Source organism: Myotis nattereri (assembly GCF_964212035.1).
Source record: "Myotis nattereri genome assembly, chromosome: 4".
NCBI classification, from domain to species: Eukaryota; Metazoa; Chordata; class Mammalia; order Chiroptera; family Vespertilionidae; genus Myotis; species Myotis nattereri.
Window position 1 is genome coordinate 77,193,639 of NC_138079.1, and position 20,562 is coordinate 77,214,200.

At 42.5% G+C, this 20,562-nt stretch overlaps 1 protein-coding gene and 1 long non-coding RNA gene across 2 annotated transcripts in view; both read left to right on the plus strand.

The window, feature by feature from the left end:
* Positions 1–20,562, plus strand: part of LOC308517611 — a 775,374-nt gene that overhangs the window by 612,571 nt on the left and 142,241 nt on the right. The gene's annotated exons all lie outside the window — the stretch shown is intronic.
* The window catches only part of MEGF10 (multiple EGF like domains 10), a 124,450-nt gene that overhangs the window by 41,831 nt on the left and 62,057 nt on the right, over positions 1–20,562 (plus strand). Inside the window, exon 4 of the mRNA XM_081088822.1 lies at positions 1,027–1,119. Within this exon, the coding sequence (XP_080944948.1) occupies positions 1,027–1,119 (93 nt within the window). The remainder of the gene's footprint in view (positions 1–1,026; positions 1,120–20,562) is intronic.

Below are 20,562 nucleotides of genomic sequence, written 5' to 3' on the forward strand. Positions count from 1 at the left end.
AGGAAAAAAATTCCTGAAAGTTTACACCTACACAAAAATATTACTAGTTGGTGGAACTGGAGATGAGGTTTGTTTTGCTTATTGGTATTTTATGTTTGGATAGTAGACCTGTTTTGTTCTTGTAATAAGACATGAATTAAAACATATCCCTAAAGCATGTGGTACCTTATCTCATCCTTACATAGAATTTTGGAGTATCTTAACCCCAAACTCTTCCAAATTGTTCTCATTATTACTCTGGGTGTATCTGGGTATTTAAAAATATTTCATCAATGTGAGTGGCACCAAGGTTGAAGGTAATGCTCATTAATGTTCAGCACAGAATAATATTTTTGAGAGCCCTTTCTGTCATCCCACTGAACTTGGCTTTGGAAATCACCTGACTACCCATCCACTCATGTCTGCAATGATCCCCTTTACCTACAGGAGTTGGGGCAGAGCTAGAATAGTTGCTAATGAAAGAGAAATTTAGATTTATTGTTTCCTAAGCCCTGGGTGACATTTTTCGAACATTCTCCTCCAATAGGAAAAGGGCATGTAGTTCTCCTGTGTTGCAGTTGTGAATAACGTGTGCACAGAGGGGTTAACTATTGTTTCTGGAGAAGGTAACAGGGAAACATCTGTCTGCTCAGTCACCCTGGAGCCCAAATATCTTGCTTTGTGATTTGCCTCTGCATTCACAGCCATATACTCATCTCCCCAAACAAAGAGGATATATTTGGTCGTCACTGATCATTTTTTTAAACTGGATTAGGCAGTTTCCCTTGAAACTTCTTTCCTAATGTAGCATGAAGTAGAGTTAAATAGCAAAAATGAAGGAATTTATTTGGAGCTATCAAAATAGGAAGGGGAATTGTTTGGTTCCACCGCAGACTGCAAGAGGGCTGAGGCATGGATTGAAGGAAATTATCAAGCGTGCATGTTGTTTTTAAGTGATACTTGAGACCAGGATGGGAAACAGCTGTGTTGTTGGGGGGTTTTTCTCGTGCCAACGTTCCTCATTTGATTGATTTTTCTCTCCGACAGCCCACTGTGCAGATAAATGTGTCCATGGTCGCTGCATTGCTCCAAACACCTGTCAGTGTGAGCCTGGCTGGGGGGGCACCAACTGCTCCAGTGGTGAGTGCCCACCTGCTGTTGTCTGTCTTGGGATGTTTGTGCTGGAAGGGCCCCTTGTCTGCAGATTCCCCTGGGTTTCCCGTTTCACCCCTATGCAGAGTGTAGTGCCGATTCCCGACCCAACCCATTAATAGAGTTTCCTTTAAATCTGTGCAAGTTATTAGATCCAGAGCTGTTAACTGAGTACAAAGAAAGGTACTTGGAAGGAAGAAGATTTCAATAATCTGATGCTGATGATTCCGTAAATACCAGTGCATTTGCCAGAGTAGGGCAGTCGTGGTGACATAGCTATTGTAGTCTAACTTCTGTTTCCACTTGTTGATTTATCTATGATATTTGCTTGGTGATTAAAATTGACTACTTTCTGGTCTTAACTCAGAAGAAGTAGAATGGATATTTTCAATGCTTAACCGATTTTTCTCTGCATTTTGAGATGCAAATAATGAACACTTGCTTGAGATAACATTGGGGAGAAATATTGGTAATAAATAAAAATTCATGAACAGAATATAGTATGTCATCTGTCTCACATTAAAATTACAGTTCTAAAATAACACTATTTGGACTATAAGCAGATTGCATTTAAAATCTCATATTCTTTATTATGAGTATTAAATGATGGAATGTCATGTAGTGCAGTTGCTTTTCTAAATTTCACAGTTAAAACTTAAAAGTTTTCTGGCTAATTTGTTGCTGTGTGTGTAATTGTGTATACTTCCTGTTCCTTCATAATTCTTTTTTTTACATTTATCTTTTATTCTTGACAGTATTACAGATGTCCCCTATTTTCCCCACATCCCACCCTCCACTAGCCCCCTGTCCCAGCCCAGGCCTTCACCACACTATTCGCCTTGAAAAATGTGAGAGGGACTCAAAGAGCAACTACATTGTAAAGAACGGACCATCATATTTAGAGAAAGGAAATACTAGTTTTAAAAATTAGCAGGCTCTCATGGCAGCACAAATGTGTCCTCATTGCTACAAAACAGTTTTCTGAAACTAGTCCAAACGGACTTCCAGCTGTCTAGGTAAGCCGGGTTTAGGAATTTTTACTTGCTCACATTTGGGATGGGGAGAAGACTGTTTATCTTGTTAGAACTACTTGTTTCAGTTTTGTGGTCTCTTGGCTGCCCCTTCTGCTGTCTGTGCACAGAACATTCTGTGTGAAAGAGCCTTTTCATTGTATCTTAAGCAGCAGCGGGGGGGAGGGGGAGGGGGGAAAAGAGACAGAGAGAGAGAGAGAGAGAGAGAGAGAGAGTTTCTGCCCCTGATGGGCTTCCAGTCCCAGTGCATAACTGTTCTGCAGGGTTTTGTTGTGCTTCTGTTCGAGATCAGGAGAAGAGTAGGCATTCTGTTCACATGCCGTTGAGGCAAAATGTTTGGGATGTGGGAGTTGGCTCATGTCCATTTTTCTGGCCGACTGACCTCAAATGCGATGTGGCTTTCATGAACTTTTCCAGCTTAAAAATCAGTTGTGCCTACACATTTTGAGGAAAAAATAACATTATTCTCTAAACTAGCAGGCAAGAGAAGAGTGGATGTATTCGTCATTTGAAAAGCGAGGTTTGTTGCTAATTCCAGGGCAAGAATGCTGTGGAATAATTTCAGCTGTATTTATACTCTGTCTCCCAAGGACTGCAGCCTATGTCAAGCTAAGAGATCAGACTAAGAGTGTGTAAACAAGACAAAAGCCTACATGGGTTTCAGATTCTTGAGAACTGGTTCAGACCTCCTGGAATATAAGATAGTGTTTTATTTTGCAGGTTAGGCCTTCTTGAAAATAAACTGCTTCATTTTGGAGTTGACTCCCTTTTGAAGAAAGCCCCTAGAATATTGAGAACACATGTTCTTTCAATCCTGGAAGGTGATATTGACTCAACTTTTATTTATTCTTTACAACTCATGTTTTGGTTTATTTATAATGATCAAAGGCATAAGTAAACATGGACTGTTATTTGACATCTTCAAAGATGTTTGGAGAAAAGCATTTCTGACACCTTTTCTAAGCACATAAGAAAATGCTATTCTGAGCTGGAGCACTGGGTCTTGTTACCTCTATTTTGTCTGTGGCAGTTACTCCACTGTCACTAATTAGGAGTTGTATAATTTACTTATTACTCTTGGCCAGCTAATTTTTGCAATAAAATGCATGCACTAGTAATCTATCTAGTAACAGAGTTAAAATAGTCTAATTTTCAAAGATTTTATTTCTGTGTCGCTTCTTCTCTGGTTATTCTTACATATATATTTGGTGATATATATTAGAACCATAAAATGATTGCTTTGACAATTAGAGCAGTTCCTTGTATCAATCAGGAGACAGAAACCTCAATACTTACTTTTTCACTAAAGCTTTTAGTTTGGAATCATTTTAAATTTATAGAAAATTTGCAAAGATAGTAGAGTTCCCAAATGCCTGCATCCAGTTTTCCCCCTTGTTAATGTCAGACCGTTAGTTTGTCAAACTGAGAAACTGATATTAGTACAGCACTGTTAAATAAACTCCAGACTTTATTTGGATTTCATCAGTTTTTCTGTTGATGTCTCTTTCTGTTCCAGATCCAAATCCAGGGCACCACACTGCTTTTCATTGTCCTGTCTTCCCTGACTCCTGATGTGGGACAGTTTCTCAGTTATTGTTTTTCCTAACCTCGGTAGCCTTGACAAGCACTGGCCAGGTATCCTGTAGAATGCCCCTCAGTCAGTGTTTGGTGTTTTTCTCATGGTGGGGTTATGGGTTTTGAAAGGAATACCACGGAGTTGACGTGCCCTTCTCATCACATCATATCAGGGGTTTCATGACATTCATATGACATCACTGGTGATATCATCACTTGGTTACCCTTCATCGCTTGCTGATGTGTAGTGTTTGTCAGGTTTCTCCACATAAAGTCACTATTTTTCGCTCTCCCTAATTGGTTCTTTAAAAAGCAAGTCACCAAGTCTAGCCTTCCCTTAAGGGTGAAAGGCGGGAATTAAGCTTTAGTCTTCAAGGGGTGAGTGTCTACCTATGTTATTTGGAGCTCTTTTTGAGGAAGATTTGTCTTTCCCCTATTCATTCAATCACTTATTTATATCAGTATGGGCTCATATACAATTATATTGATATTTTGGGTTATACACCAACAGTACGTTATTTTTTTGCTCAAGTTGTTCCAGCTTTGGAGATTGGGTGTTCCTTTGGGTGGCTCTGTGTCCTGTTGACATGCCCCCTGCATTCTGTTTGTTTCTGCCGGTTTGTTTTGAGCACTTCCTTACTTTCTGGTGCTACAGGATACTCCAAGCTTATTTTGTGTTTTTTCCTGCCTCAGTTCTAGAACGAGCCATTGGAAAATGGTATTTAGAAGCGAAAATCGGTGTGCTGGGAATGCTCATTACTACTGGGACACACAGTAACTTTAACAGGGAGAGTTTATTAAGAAGGATTATGAACTACCACAGGGGACTGGAGTAATGAGGGATTGGCTATTAAGAAGTAAATAGCACTCAAGACAATGCAAGGGCAGCTGACATAAGGAGCAGCCTCTACTCTTAGGGCTGAGATAAAGTGCCCCAAAGGAAGCCCCACCGGGGTGCGATCCAGACCTCGTTAGAGGAGGCACGTCCACAGCTCACTGAATGGCAGAGAGGCTGCCGGAGTACTGTTCTTGCAGAACTTGCTGGAAATCTGCCCTCCAGGACACTTGGAAAAGCTTTGGATAGAGAAGTGTCTGCTATCAAAGCCCCAGGGGTACCCAGGGACAGTTGCTGGCTCATGGGTTCTACTAGCCAGTGTGTTGCAGGAGCTGGATGCTAACAAGCTGCCTGTGCTGCAGGACCTAGCGCTGGGCTGCAGAAGCTGCCCCTTTTGCAGAAACGGTGCTCAGTGAAAGCTGCCACACAGTCAGATGCTGCAGAAGCCAGTCCCACTGTGCTTCCAGGGCAGGCCCTGGGGGCTGGAGAAGCCACGTGCGCTTCAGGAATCAGTTGAGGTAGCACACTGGAATACTGCGGATAGTTTTCCTCCTGGAATGTCTCTCCTGTGCCCTCTAAAGAAAATGCTTCACACTCAGCTAGCTGGAAAAGGAAGAATATCTAAAGGGCCCAGATCCATTTTTGTAGAGCCCGCAATGAAGGAAAAGTTCAGTACTGAGAGGCAATAAAGTGATAGCCATTGCAATCCATGCCTTTGGTTACTCAGCTCCTCTATGTACACTCTACACACATTTTATCTAGATACTAAAGTTAATGTCCAACAACTTGTTCATAAAATAAAATAAAAATGAAAAGAGAGGGAAAAGAAAATAACATCTACAAATGAATGTATTCATATAACAAGCCAATAGAAACTATTAAAAACTGCAGCAGGCCCCTGTTCTGTAACTAGTCACAAGGCTGTCATTGTATATGCACCTCCCTTCTCCATGCAGCATTGTGTGCCCACCCTTTCTCAGCCCAGAGCCCACCTGCTTGGGGCTCCTTACATGGTGGAGTGATTTCAGCCCCCATTCCTGAATGACCTGAATTCTCAGTTGTCTTACCTTTAAATAAATTATTGATGGCTTCTGTTAACCTTTCTTAGTGGGCATGGAATTGCTAAGAGGTGCCCCATATCAGAGTTTCTTGGTTTCATGTAGCAACCCAATTTCCTCTTGAAAATCAGGATCAATCATTACATCCAGAAGAGTAAGTACTTTATTTACAGTAAGAGGCTAAAATGACCAGATGGCCGTAAATTGGTAACTGTCACCCAGAACTATCTCTCTGTATTTTCCCCCCTCATATATTCAGGAGATTAAGGGACTAACAGAAACCTTTATATGTACAGGTTCACAAAGGCATCCGCTGGAAATTTAACCTGCTCACTTTGTCAGTGGAGGGCAGGGTTCCTATATGTGATATATCGTCAGAATTCCTGGTCTCAGTGTATTCTCTGTGTAAAAAACCAGGTGTGTCAGAGAACTGTACAGAGTTTGTTCCCCCCGGAGTGAAATCAAGATTTATTTGACTAGACTCGGACATATTGCTTCTTTTTAAATTTGATGAAATGATTTTTTTAAAAAGCACACACATATTTTACTTTTATTGGCATCCTAATGTATACCCTAGCCTATATGACATTAATCTATCTTACCTCCATCTCTCTTTGCTCCTCTCTTTCCTGTTCTCTCTCTCTCTCTCTCTCTGTTACCCCTTTCCCTCATCAATCTCTCTGTTCCATCGTCAGTCCTCTATTCCTATTCCTCCCTCACTGGATGACAAACAACTCCTGGAGGGCAGGGGCTGTGTGTTATTAATCTCTTCAGGCTCCATTGTGCCCGGTATGTGGTTGGAGCACAGTAAATGTTTGTTCCATTTAATTAGATTAAATGAACCGTATGATTCTCTATGATTCTGAGAAGGTCATTTGTGTATTCATGAGTGATTACTGTGTGCAAGGAACTGTATTGGATGCTGGGGATAAGGAAACAAATATGGGACGAAGCTCATGCTTGGAGAAAGGTAGACAGCAGCGTGAATGTCTCATTGTGAGGAAGAAAACAGCCTCAGTCGTGGCGGTGGATTGAGGAAGCCTAAGTGAAGTTGGGCAAGGTAATGTGAGGTTTTCTGGGTGCACTAGGGCAAGAAGGACCTCGTGTATTGCTGTGGGTGAGGGGGAAGGAAAAGAAGCTGATATAGACTACTCTTCTAGAAAGTTAGCTGAGAAGCCAACGAGGAGGAGCAAAGAGGGAGTTAGTGAAAGGCAATGAAGGCTTTGTTTGTTTGTTTGTTTGTTTGTTTATGTTTATGTTTTTCAGTGAAAAAGGTTTAGAGGCTGAGCGGAAGGTGAAAGAGAAGGGAGGGAAGCTGGAGATTCAGTTGAGAGAGAAAACCATTTAATTGAAGGAACAAGGCTCCTTAGGAGACAGTTGGGGGGTGGGATGGGATCCCAGGAACTGATTGGCAGGAAGAAGTACTTCCCATTCCCAACAGAATGAGCAGGAAACAGTGTCGGTCAGGGATGTCCATAGATTTCTAGTGTCAGAGGTACTAGTGGGTGAGGGAGTCCATATTTGGTGACCTTTCTTCATTCTCTTGGTAAACTTGGAGGCGAGATCATCTGCTGATACTAAGGGGAGCAGAAGTTGGGTCACATTGATAATGCCAATGACTGTTCTCTTTCATTGAGCACTTAAAATGTGCCAAGCATCAGTAAAAGGGCTTTATAGGAATGACATTTAATGTTCACAACAGACAATGAAATGGTTACAATTCTTGCTCCTATTTTATGGATGAGTGAATGGTGGTGCGGAAAAATTAAATGACTTGCCTAAGTTGATACACTTAGTAAACATTGGAGACAGACTCACATCTCACTGAGAGCCATTAACTTCAACCACAAGGGTATGGTGCCTCCTGAAGTTGGAAAGGAGGTTTGGTGAAAGTGACAAGGGGCATTGAGAGAAATGAGAGCAGGAGGCTGGTGTTGAAAACACCAGACAAATATTAAAATAAAAATTCTGAGAGATGCTGAGGGCACACTAACATTAGAGATGGGGAATTCCAAAGGACACCATTTTGGTTGGCCTCGTTTGTAATTTTTAATTTCCTCATTTGTAATATTAAGAACGTTGGGCCAGATTATATTTACAACCCCTTTCAAGTCTGTGTTTCTATGAGTGATTGACTCCAATAGCTACATACATGCAATCCCCACAACCTTTCTTAGTGTTGGAAACCCTTTAAAGCTTTTGTATGAGTTACAATAATACATTTGTTCTCCCAACCTATATACTCCTACTTATGATTTTCTAAACGTCTATAAAGAAATTTATTTCTCCTCTGGCTGTAGGGCACATTCAAAACTCCTGGGAAAGTACTACACCAGCCAGCAGCCAGCAGCCAGCAAGTAGTTCTCAAATGCTTGTTCCCCAGGCTTTTGACATTAGGACCAAATAGAGGCAAAAGTGGAAATTAAGTTTGGCTTAGAAAATCAAAACTAGAGTTGTATCGTCATCAATAGCATTTCTGGTTAAATGTACTCTGAAGTAGTGGAAACATGCCTACGAGGCAAGAGTGGCTCACACACTTTTCAGGTACCACATTAGGAACACTGATAACCTTTTAGAAAAATAAAGAAGGCACTCCGCAAAGCACTAAGGAGCAAGACTTTGCCTGCAGGATATTCGAATTGGGGAGCCATTCGAAGGCTGTTACAGGCCAGAAATCATAGGCACAAAAGCTGACTTATTCCCCAGCAAGATTTGTTGTAAAGGACTATTGACTGGGCACAATAGTCTGATCGATATTGTCTGGGAGAGAAGGCACTCAGAGCCCAGTCCTGGAGGCAGGTCATTAACATGCCCATCTCTCTGTCAGAATTACTTTAGAAATCAGGTTGATGGAGCAGCAAGAATAAGAGGAGATCATTGGGCTTCAGGGGCACGGGGGCAGGGCATTGATGATGGGTGGGAAGGATTGAGTTCACAATGGTTGAGCAGAACTGCCCGAAAGCAGTTTCACTGACAGATTGCCCAAATATTTTGATAGAAGTTACAAACAAAAACTGCTGATTTTGCCTTCTAAAGGAGCCTAAGATCTGGGCTGTGCTTGGTTACTCTCTGGATGGACAGAGCCCCTCTCCCCGCCTTCCTCCAACCCCCAGATTGGAATTGAATGGCAGCAGTCTTAGCTGCTCTCCTCTCTGAGCTGTTTCTGAGCCTCACTTCCCTCATGCTTCAAATAAGGGTGAGAGTACCTACTTCCTTTTCTTCTGAGGATTAAATGGCACAATACCCGTTCAGTGCTCAGCGCTGTGCCTGGCAGCATAATAATGGCGAAATAAATGGTACTTTCACTTTCTTATGTGACGCAGGGGGCTACCACCAGACTTCTTCACAGCAGTCTGGTCTTTAGACTGAACAGTGGATGGGGTAGCTCTTTGTGGCCATCTCATTTCGTCCTGCAGGCGACACCCTTCATTAGCAGAAGCCTCTCTGCCCATAGTCACTTGCCAGGAGGCTTCCCAAGAAACCCTAGTGAAGGTTTTACTTTGTTGTTTTTGTTGTTGTTGTTTGTTTGTGTGTGTGTGTGTGTGTGTGTGTGTGTGTGTGTGTGTGATTTCCAACATCTGACCATGGATGTCCATCCTTACCAGATGAGTTCGGGTTTACATTGCTTCTGGCACAATAAGAGCCCTGTGGACATTTATGTTCCTATGCTAGTTAGATAACTTGCAATGGGTGTGAAGACAAGGCTGGGCTGGCATGTTATTTAACCCTACTCCATCCACATCATCTATCAATTTTTTTGTTATTATGTTGTTGTTTTTGTGTAATATCCCTTGACATCAATTTATCAGAAAATCTTGGTTCAACCTCAAAATATGACCAAATCTAACCTTTTCTCATTGTCATTAACATGCCCATCTCTGTCAGAATTAGTTTAGAAATCAGGTTGATGGAGCTGCCACCCAAATCCAAGCCACCATCCTCTTCTTAATTAGAGGCTAAATTGGTTTATATTAAGACTTATATCCTTCCCTGTGTTCTCACAGACAGCAACTTAAAATATCTACTATGTTTTGATTAATTTGGAAGCTCTAGATATTTTATCTTTTTTAGTAACTAAATATACTTATTTAAAGTAATTTTTTACTTTTCAATTACAGTTAATGTACAGTATTATATTAGTTTCAGGTGTATAACCCAGTGAATAGGTATTTATATAACTTACAAAGTGATCACCTCAATAAATTTAGTACCCATCTGGCACCATACATAGTTATTACAGTATTATTGACTATATTACATATGCTGTAGTTTATATCCTCATAACTATTCTGTAACTACCAGCGTGTACTTCTTATTCCCTTTACCTTTATCACCCATCCCACCTCTACCCCCCTCCAATCTGGAAACTATCAAAATGCTCTGTGTCTATGAGGCTGTTTCTGTTCTACTTGTTTATTTTGTTTTTTATATTCCACATAGAAGTGAAACCATATGGTATTTGTCTTCCTCTGTCTGACTTGTTTCACTCAGCACAATATCCTCTAAGTCCATTCATGTTTTGCAGATGGCATTATTTCTTTCATTTTTATGGCTGACTCATATTCCATTGTATATATGCACCATTTCTTTATTCACTCATCTGTTGATGGACACTTAGGTTGCTTTCATTTCTTGGCTATTGTAAATAATGCTGCAATGAGCATGTGGCTATATATGTTTTTTGATTTAGTGTTTCGGGTTTCTTCAGGTAAGTACCCAGAAGTGGAATTGCTCTTATAATTGGTTATCACAGTTGTCTCCTTGCTGCAGCATCTACTTGGGCCCCACTGAAGTCAGTTCTCCCTAGTGAGACCAGGTGACCTGTAAGTGTATATTGTATAATGCACACTTATTATACATTATAAATTCCAATGGGTTAAATCTGAAAAGAAAGAAACATCAATTGAGCTATCAGTTGTTAAAGTGTGTATACATTTTTGGGGCCCGTGTATAAGCAACATATTTGGAGAAGTTAAGAAATGATCAGATGTCTTCCTTAAACCAGCAGTCGCCAACTTTTTGGACCTCATGGACCACTGGTTGGTGACCGCTGCGGTCTAGAGAAAGGCATGACCTAAAGTCTTTCCTCCAAGGGCTTTAAGGTAGCTCAGGCTCCTGTGACTTCAGGATTCACCTCGGCTAGTATCTTGTAGGCTCATTATCTTTGGTGACTTAGCAGAAGTTCCCTTCCTTGCCCACTAATTGGAAGCTGCCCTGAAACTAGATGCCAGGAGAGATGAACCCGATGTAGTTTCCATGAACATTGAGGAAGATGTAGATGTGGGAGCTCCTCAGACTCAAGAGAGGAAAGGTCGTAGTATAAGCATCAAGATTCTAACTCACATGGGGTATGACTCCTGAAATAGTGGCCCCAGGACTATGAGAGGTTTTGAAAGTCAGCCCTAATTTGAGTGGAGAATGCTTAACAATTTCTCATCAAAACTTGCATATATTACTTTTCAAGGTGCACATTTTGTATGACAATATGGAACTCAGCTGTTAATTTGTACCCAAATGATGTGGAAACTAAGAAATAAGGCAAATAAGTTCAAACTACAAGTTATTTCAAATCACATATCAACCATTTTCTCACAGCAATAATGTGCTTCCTGGTTGTTCTGCTTAGAGTGAAATAATGGTACCATGTATATGAAGTGATCCTGTAGCCTCACTTGTTACCCCACCTGTAAAATGGAGTAGATTAATAGCCGATTTTAGTAGAGATACATACATCTCCTTTATGAGGTTATGTTGTTAATTGGCTGAAATTAAGTCCTCTGGTTTATTTTATAATTAAATTCATTTGAAATATGATGTTGGAGGAGAGCTCTATGGATACCATGGACTGCCAGAATGATGAACAAGTGGCTTCTAGAGCAAATTAAGCCAGAAACATCACTGGAGGAAAATGGACAAAACTGAAGCTGTCCTACAGGGCACATCATGAGAACGTAGGGGTTTTTTTTGTTTTTTTTTGGATAAAAACAATAATGCTGGGAAAAATCAAAGGCATCAGGAAAAGAGGAAAACCAAATAGTGTTGGGTTGGCTCTATAACAGAAACTTCAGCCATGAGTCTGCAGGAGCTGAGCAGGGCTGTTAAGGACAGGACATTGGGGACCTCACTCATTCATAGGAGTCAGAGGTGACGCAACGGCACATAACACACACATATCTTTTATGATCATATCTGGTTTCTTATTGCTTGTGATTGTCAAAGCATTTTTTAAAATACTAGTAAACTTCTTCAATGCAAATAATAAAAACACAACTAACCACAGTTTTTCCTTTTTGGTCAAAATTCCCCTCCCCCAACCCCATATACATACACACTTTTAAATCATTTTACCAAACTAGTATTATATGAAATGTTAAAGGGTCTTCTTGAAGAAGAAGAAGAAGAAGAAGAAGGGGAAAAAAGATAAAAAACATGAACAAGAAAATGGCAATAAATACATATCTATCAACAGTTGAAACTAAAAAACAAAAAGAGCAGGGAAAGAACTGAGAACCAGGCAGAAGGAGACAGAGGAGACTTTAACTTGATCTGCAATGTTTTATTTCTTGCATTAAATGTTGAAGCAGATGTGATGGGATGTTCACAATAGTTAATTCTAGGTTGTGGATTCATGGGCCTTTGTTATAGTGTTACTTATAGTCTTCTATAGTTAAAAAAAATTTTTTTTCTCAAAGAAATGATAATAAATTTTTCAGACCATCCAATTAGCATTGAGGGTTTGAGGGCTGGTTTTCTTACTATGAGATTTTAAACAAAACATTTAAGACCTCTGCCCTCTGGCCTCTCACATCCAGAGTGAAGATACTAAGTACTTGGCCAGTGGTGGTCCAGAGTGCTTATCCTTCAGTGCTCACTTCATGCCCCATCTCCTCTGGATGCCGTCCCTCCTCTGCCCAATGGTACAATGTGCCTAGGTCCTCTGGGTTCCTTGAGCATCCTACACACAGCAACACTTACTAGTACATAATCATTTGTGATAAACCTCACTATGGGCTAGTCTCTTCTAGTAGATAAAGAAATCTTAGCCATAGAACATGTCTTAGGCAGGAGCAAGTAGTAAGTGCTCAACAAACAGAACTTAGTAGCCATAGGAGATGCTTAACACATTTGTAATGAAAGAATAAATGAGCAAAGAACAAAAATATGGCAAGATTTTCCAAAGTAAGACATCCTGTGGTGGCCCCTGAGGTTATTATTATTCTTTTGACTTTAGTGAATAAATGTAATCCCCCCCAAATCCCTTACTCAATTCCAGCCTACAGTGTGTGTCCTTAAGGTTTGCCTACATTGCGAACAGGTTCATCAGTGTGTTCTCATAGAGCAGCCATGGGCAAACTACGGCCCGCGGGCCGGATCCGAAATGAATAAAACTAAAAAAAAAAAAAGACCGTACCCTTTTATGTAATGACTAGGGGCCCGGTGCACAAAATTCGTGCACTGGGTGTGTGTGTGTGGGGGGGGGGGAGTGTCCCTCAGCCCAGCCTGCCCCCTCTCACATACTGGGAGCCCTCAGGCATTGACCCCCATCACCCTCCAATCTCAGGATCGGCCCCTTGCCCAGGCCTGACGCCTCTGACAGAGGGGTCAGGCCTGGGCAGGGGACCCTCATTTCCCCCCATCACTGGTTCTGCCCCCAGCCCAGGCCTGATGCCTCTGGCTCCGGCATCAGGCCTGGGCAGGGGACCCCCAGACCCCTCCGATTGCTGGCTCTGCCCCTTGCCCAGGCCTGATGACTCAGCCAGAGGCGTAGACCCCCATCACCCTCCGATCGCCTGATCAGCCCAATGCCCAGGCCTGACGCCTCCGCCAGAGGTGTCAGGCTTGGACAGGGGACCCCCATCTCCCCCCGATCACTGGCTCTGACCCCCGCCCATGCCTGAGGCCTCTGGCCCAGGAATCATGCCTGGACAGGGGACCCTCATCTCCCTCTGATCGCTTGCTCCACCCCCCGCCCAAGCCTGATGCCTCTGACCCAGGCTTCAGGCCTGGGCAAGGGGACCCCCAGCCCCCCGCCCAGGCCTAATGCCTCAGCCAGAGGAGTTGACCCTCATCACCCTCCAATCACCAATCACCGGATCGGCCCCTTGACCAGGCCTGAGGCCTCCGGCAGAGGTGTCAGGCCTGGGCAGGGGACTCCCAGCTCCCCGCGGTTGCAGGCTCTGCCCCTGCCCAGGCCTAATGCCTCTGGCCAAGGCATTAGGCCTGGGCAGGGGACTCCCAGCTCCCCGCGATCTCCCGCTCTGCCCCTGCCCAGGCCTAACGCCTCTGGCCGAGGCGTTAAGCCTGGGCAGGGGACCCCCAGCTCCCTGCGGTTGCAGGCTCCGCCCCTGCCCAGGCCTAACGCCTCTGGCTGAAGCATTATGCCTGGGCAGGGGACCCCCAGCTCTGCGCGGTTGCAGGCTCCTCCCCTGCCCAGGCCTAACGCCTCGGGCCTAGGCGTCCGGCCCGGGCAGCGGTGACCCGCAGTGGCAGCGGGGGGCGCCGTGATCGCACAGGCTACACCCCTGCTTCTGCAGGACGCCTCTGGCTGAGGCGTCCAGCTCGGGCAGCGGGGACCCGCAGCTGCAGTGGCCCCGTGATCGTGGGCTCCGCTTTAGGCCCAGGCAAGGGACCCCTAGCTCCTGGGACTGCCACCTTCGACCGTGCCCAGCTCTCATCGCTGGCTCCACCCCTACTTCCTGCTATCACTGGCCAGGGCGGCAAAGGCGCCTGATTCTGTGATCATGGCTGGGGGGCAGGGCAAAGGCGGCCCCAGGGCCGCCTTTGCCCTGCCCCCCACCTCTTAGCTCCCCCCTGGGTTTCCGATCACTGTCAGTGGCAGGGGGCTTCTTCCTGCTTTCCCTTTCGCCTCCCTGCATTGTGCCTACATATGCAAATTAGCCGCCATCTTTGTTGGCAGTTAACTGCCATCTCAGTTGGCAGTTAATTTGCATATAGCCCTGATTAGCCAATGAAAAGGGTAGCGCCGTACGCCAATTACCATTTTTCTCTTTTATTAGTGTAGATGTTTACTTTGAACTTAAATTAGTTCACACAAACACTCCATCCATGCTTTTGTTCTGGCCCTCTGGTCCAGTTTAAGAACCCATTGTGGCCCTCGAGTCAAAAAGTTTGCCCTCCCCTGTCCTAGAGAGACATCAACATCTGTAGTTAGATACACCGAAGAATAAATATTTCACGCCCCCTTTGCTGGTTCATAATTTGAGAGAAACACACACTGAAATTATAACATGACAGTGTTTCTTTGAAAATCTATGTAGCAAACATTTTTTAAAAGAAGGAAAAAGGTCCTCCCTCAGCACTGAATGATATTCATATAAACAGCCCTGGTGGTGTCCACAGCGATGCTGGCACCGTGTCAGCTCTCCAGTGGGGCGATTTGACATGTGAGGGACATGGGGCTTTGGTGCTTTCAGAGGATCTGGAAAATACATTTTTATTGTTCTTCTTCATGGATGGAGAGGCTTTCCAGAGTTGTTTTATTTTTAAAGCATTGATGTTTTGAATGAGGATCTTTTCTTCTACAGTAACAAAGGGAATGACACAGCACAGCCTTGTTAGCCTGAAGCACGGGGAACAAAATCACAGGAGATAAAAGACACTGGGGGACTAAGGCTTAGGAAGAAAGGGTGTGTGTTTCAGAAAGAACTGTTTTTCTGCCCTCTGAGACAACAGAATATTATTTCGGCCTCTTCTAAAAGACATACTCTGTAGAGATACTTTCTTAAAAGCAACTTGTTTGTGCTTTGCCTGTATGTTAGAATACAAAGGGTTGAATTTCCTTCCTTAGTAATTTCTCTCATAGTCACAAACTTTCCTCTTTAAAGTCAATGGAGAACATCACGGCAAAATTCCATGTAAAAATATATTTTCAAATTAGTATAGCTGACTGATATATTCTAATAGATACTTGACATTTATACGTTAAGAGGACTTGCAGTCTTAGTTACTTCAAAGAGCAACCCTGGTGAGGGTAGTTATGCATTATCAGCTGGCATCACTTTCCCTATGATCAACTTGAGTTCCGAGATTCAGTATATTATCCTGCGTATCTGGTAGAGAAGTATTCACAAGGTTCCTGAACCTCATATAATTCTACAATATTGATATTTTAGATCCCAGAGGCTTTAAATGAAGACCCTTCCCCCCCCCCCCACACACACACAAACCATACACACCCAGAAATCAAACTCCAAACAAAAAGCAATGAATGAAAACTGAATTGCTCATTCATCTAGTTTGTTTAGGCCTAACACAAGTACACAGAATTAGGCACCTTCGTTGTTCTCTATAATTCAGAATCAATTGCTTTTAAAACGCATCTTATATTTCAAAATGTGTCTCAAGACCACTCTGTGATCTTAGTAGGCATAGATTACCTGAGGAAAAGTTAAGTCATTGGGATTGGTGCATACAAATATGGCCAGATGCTCCAGATTTTATTAATGACAATCAATTTTTTTTTCATGCTAAGAAAGGATGACTACAATTGTCTGTAAGTTTTTCCTTTCCCATATTTGGGCCTCATGGCCTATCCCTCTGAACACATTAATTTTTCAGCAAGTGGGAAATTTCTAAATCCTGTTTTGAACTGGCAACTAAGAATACAATGTAAAATGCAGGGTTTCATTGTACACCCGAGCCTTTTCCAGTTGGCCTTGTAAAAACAGATGAAAAGGGTGATACCAGGGTTTGTTTTTACTACATGGAACTACTGGAAAATTTGTTTTTGAAATTCGCATAGTGAGAACCAAGTTGTCTTTTTGGGCATGAATGATTCATGCAAGACAAACAAATAATACAAACCAAGGACAGGCCTGCTACTCCTGCTTCATATACGCTGGAGGATGTTTTTCTTGAGTGTCCTTCCTGAGATGTTCCAATGTGCCAACCATGGAATAAAATCTCTGCTGCTATTAGGTCTGTGCCGGGTCACACATAAGAAGTACTTTTTTGTAATTAGTACGTTCTACCATCTCCATTTTACAAAAGAAAACGAAGTGTAACAAAGGTCGGGGACTGGCTCCAGGTCCCATGGCTATGAAGTGGGGTGGCCTGGTTGGAGTCCCGTCTGTCTGATGCTAGATCACTGTTCTTCGCATTGAGCCAGTTGCTGATCAGTGAATTTTTTAACAAGGTGAACCTAAGGGTAAACATGACTCCATCACTCCTTTCTCAATGAGAAAATTATTTCATCCTTTCCCTTCCTTTTTTATTTTATTTTTTTGATGGAGTCCTTTGAATGAAACAATGTATTAGCATGCCCTCGTTCCTTCTCAGTTTGGCATTTCTGTTGATCTCTAATGGTGCTCCTTTTCTTATTCTTCGTTTACACAAAGACAAGAGATGTACTAAGCTGTCTCCGTTTTGTTCAAAGATTTCCCCCCAGGCCTTGTTTTTGTTAATACCATTTGTGGCTGTGGACATGTTGGGGCATTCCTTATCAAAACCATTCTGATGAGCCGGCTTCCACCACTCTGAAGATGGGGATGTCCTTCGGGCAAACAAGTGTTGTTTCTCAAACACATGTGAGACTTTTGTCCTAGAATGACCCCCTTTGGAAACCAGGCAGAAGCAGTGAATGTGCACTGATGTGGGTTTGTCATTGATGAGCATCATTCGCTGGGGATGGTCTGCATGGTGGGGGAAGATCCTGGCCCTGGAGGCCTTGAGAGGTTGGGGCTTATCCCTTGCTTCTGCCCCTTTAGCACTGAGTGAATTTGAGAAAATTATCATGAGTCCATTTTGCACATGAAATGTTGGAATAATTGTACCTGGTAACATTGAGTGTTATTGTGAAGTTTAAATAAAATAGCTGTATAAAGCTACACACGATTGAAACTCTTCTCTTCCCCCCACCCCCCATCCTTTGCACAGAACATTAGACTGAGGATTTGAAGTGCGTTGGGAGAGGAAAATGTGCCTAGAATTGTTACAATGGTTGTACAGGCTTCTCTGCTTGTGAAAGCTATAGTGATGCACATTTGCCTTCATTCATTCACCAGATACTAGTGTATCTTGAGTGCCAGCCGTTCCCAGTGATAAGTGGGCCTAGCTTTCAGGTCTGCTCTGAAAGCGAATGACATCAATACTTTTACCACCGCAAGTTTATTGGCATTTCTGTTTGCATAGAATCATTATCAACTCACAGAGCTCTTCGGATCTGAGCATCTCCTTAATTTTCTTTTCTTTTTGAGAAATGCCCTCTGTTCTTACTACCGAGGTAATTTCCTACCTCCGGTGCCCCTCAATATTGAGTCACTGGCTGAACCCCTAGGCTTGCTCATGAAAGGCCTTATCGTGTGTTGCTCTGCCTGAATGGATCATATTAGATGAAAAACATAATTGTGGGATATGTTTAACCAAAATCTATAATTTCACTACTTCAGGAGCAGCATAGTCTCCTGAAAAGTGCTTGGACTTTGTTTTCAGGAAGTCTTAGACTTGAATATTGATGCCACCATTTATTGGTTGGGTGTTCATGGACATTTTACCGAAATGTTCTCATCCGAAATATGTTCAATGTGCTACATGTGATCATGATTGCTAAGTGCGATCCTGACACCCACCTTGTTGGAATTGCTGTGAAGACTAGAAAGAGGTGTCTAACGCATGGAGCACAGGACCTGGTGCAAGATAAATGCTCAGCAGATCAAACCGTTTGAAACCTAATGTTTTGCTTGCTCTTCTCATGTGCCAAAAGGAGACATGTAGAAAATGTAGAACATCTAGTTAATCCAAAGGAATAAAAGAAAAATCATATATGCTCTTAAGATCCAGAAATACCCAGTGGTACCATTTGACAGTGGAGCTTTTCCATATCTGTCTATCTCTGTCCCTATCTTCCTCATATCCCTCTTCTCCTTCCTTCCCCAGATATTAGATACAAACATTATAATTGCAGATATTTGGCCATTTTTTCCCTAAATTAATGACAGTTTAATATGGTTCATTTTAATGTATTGCTCAAATAGAATCATATGGAGCATACTGTTTTTAATGTACTTTTTATAATTATGATATTGCTAACATCTTTCAAATTCATTAAATATTCTTCTGTTAAACCACTTTTAATTGATGCATAGTATCCCATTATATGACTTTACCAAAAATAATAGTCTTCTATTACTAGAAAATTGGCTGGTTTTTAGTTTTTTTGTTATTATAAACGGCATTGAGATAAGCATCCTTATAGCTTTGGAGGGAGTAAATGTAGAATACAGGCTCTGAAGACAGGTCTTGTGCCTCACTGCTCACTACCTGTGTAACTTTAAGCAAGTCATCTGGGTCATAGTTTCTTCATCTAGAAAATGTACTTCATAGGCCCTGGACGTTTGGCTTAGTGAATAGAGCATCGGCTTGTGGACTGAATGTTCCAGGGTTCGATTCCGGTCAAGGGTACATGCCCAGGTTGCTGGCTCAATCCCCAGTAGGGGGTGTGCAGGAGGCAGTCAATCAATGATTCTCTCTCATCATTGATGTTTCTGTTTCTCTCTCCCTTCCCCTTCCTCTCTGAAATCAATAAAAATATATTTTTAAAAAATGTAGATAACAGGACTCTGTCAGGTCACTGTGCTTTAGAATAGTGGCTATGGGTGCACTGTAACTATTATTAATTAATCATGATAAATTGGTATTGTCTTTACACACATACATTTATTTATTTTGGAAAAATACCAAAAGAGGAACTTATGAATGAAGGGCTTTAGATACACTTTTCCAGACTAATCTATAAAATGGATGTGGCAACCTGTTCTCCTGTAGTAGAGCCTAAGAGTGCTGGTTCTGCCCACCTGGTGTGGCTCAGTGGTTGAGCATCAACCTATGAACCAGGAGGTCACAGTTCAATTCCTGGTCAGGGCACATGCTGGGGTTGCAGGCTTGAGCCACAGTTGGAGCTGTGCAGAAGGCAGCCAATCGATGAAGTTTCTCTCTCATTGGTGTGTCTATCTCTCTATCCTCTTCCTTCCTCTCTAAATATCAATAAAATCATATTTTTAAAAAACAAAAAGAGTGCTGGTTCTCACAAAAAGGGAAAGGTTATCATCATCACTGTATTAGCCTCATCTTTACCATTACCTTGCTTCATGCCTCAGGTTGCTCAGTCTTGTGTTTGATATCCCTGAAATCAGAATGCATCTAACCATATTGTCAGCCAGGGGCTGCCATGACATGGTAGTACGAAACCTTCTGTTGACAACTGCTAAGATCAAGAAAGGGTGTCAGTGTGTCTAAATGACTATGAAATTCAGTCTTATTCGAGAGATATAAGTGGATGTCATAGAATTTATATAATGCTCTTTTCAGAGAGCATCTCAGATTGGGTCTCAGAAATGTACCTGAAGGCCTGAGGTATCTGAGCTGGGCTTGGAAGACTGGGGGGGACAGATAGAGGGAGAAGACATGTTTAATATCTTTACTTATTTTTTATACTTCCTTCTTGTTGCATGTGGTTAAGAGAGATGATAATGGCCATGATGCAATAGCGTAGAAGCCCAAGAAGCCGTTCATAGACATTTGCAATTTAAAAGCCTTTTGGCAGTTGCATGTATCATACTCTCTGAATGTAATACCTCCTGCAGCCTCCCTCCCCTGTTAGTGCCCCCTCTTTGTAGGTACAAATCCTCACCCTTTACCTAAATATGGCACACTCTGCTTTTAAGTCCAAGCTTAGACATTGTTTTAGCTGGGAAGCCTTTCCCAACTCACCAACGCTGGTTAAGTGTCATTTCTGTGGTTTCAGTTGCCCCTTGTCCATATCCTTACCTGACTACTTATCCCAGGCTGTCTTACTGCCTAGTAACTTGATGCCATTGCCACTAAGCTGTAAGGTTATAGAAGCAGGCGCTCTTTCGTTCTCCTATCAACTCTAGGCCTAGTACCATGGCTGGCACACGACAGGTACTCAAGAGTT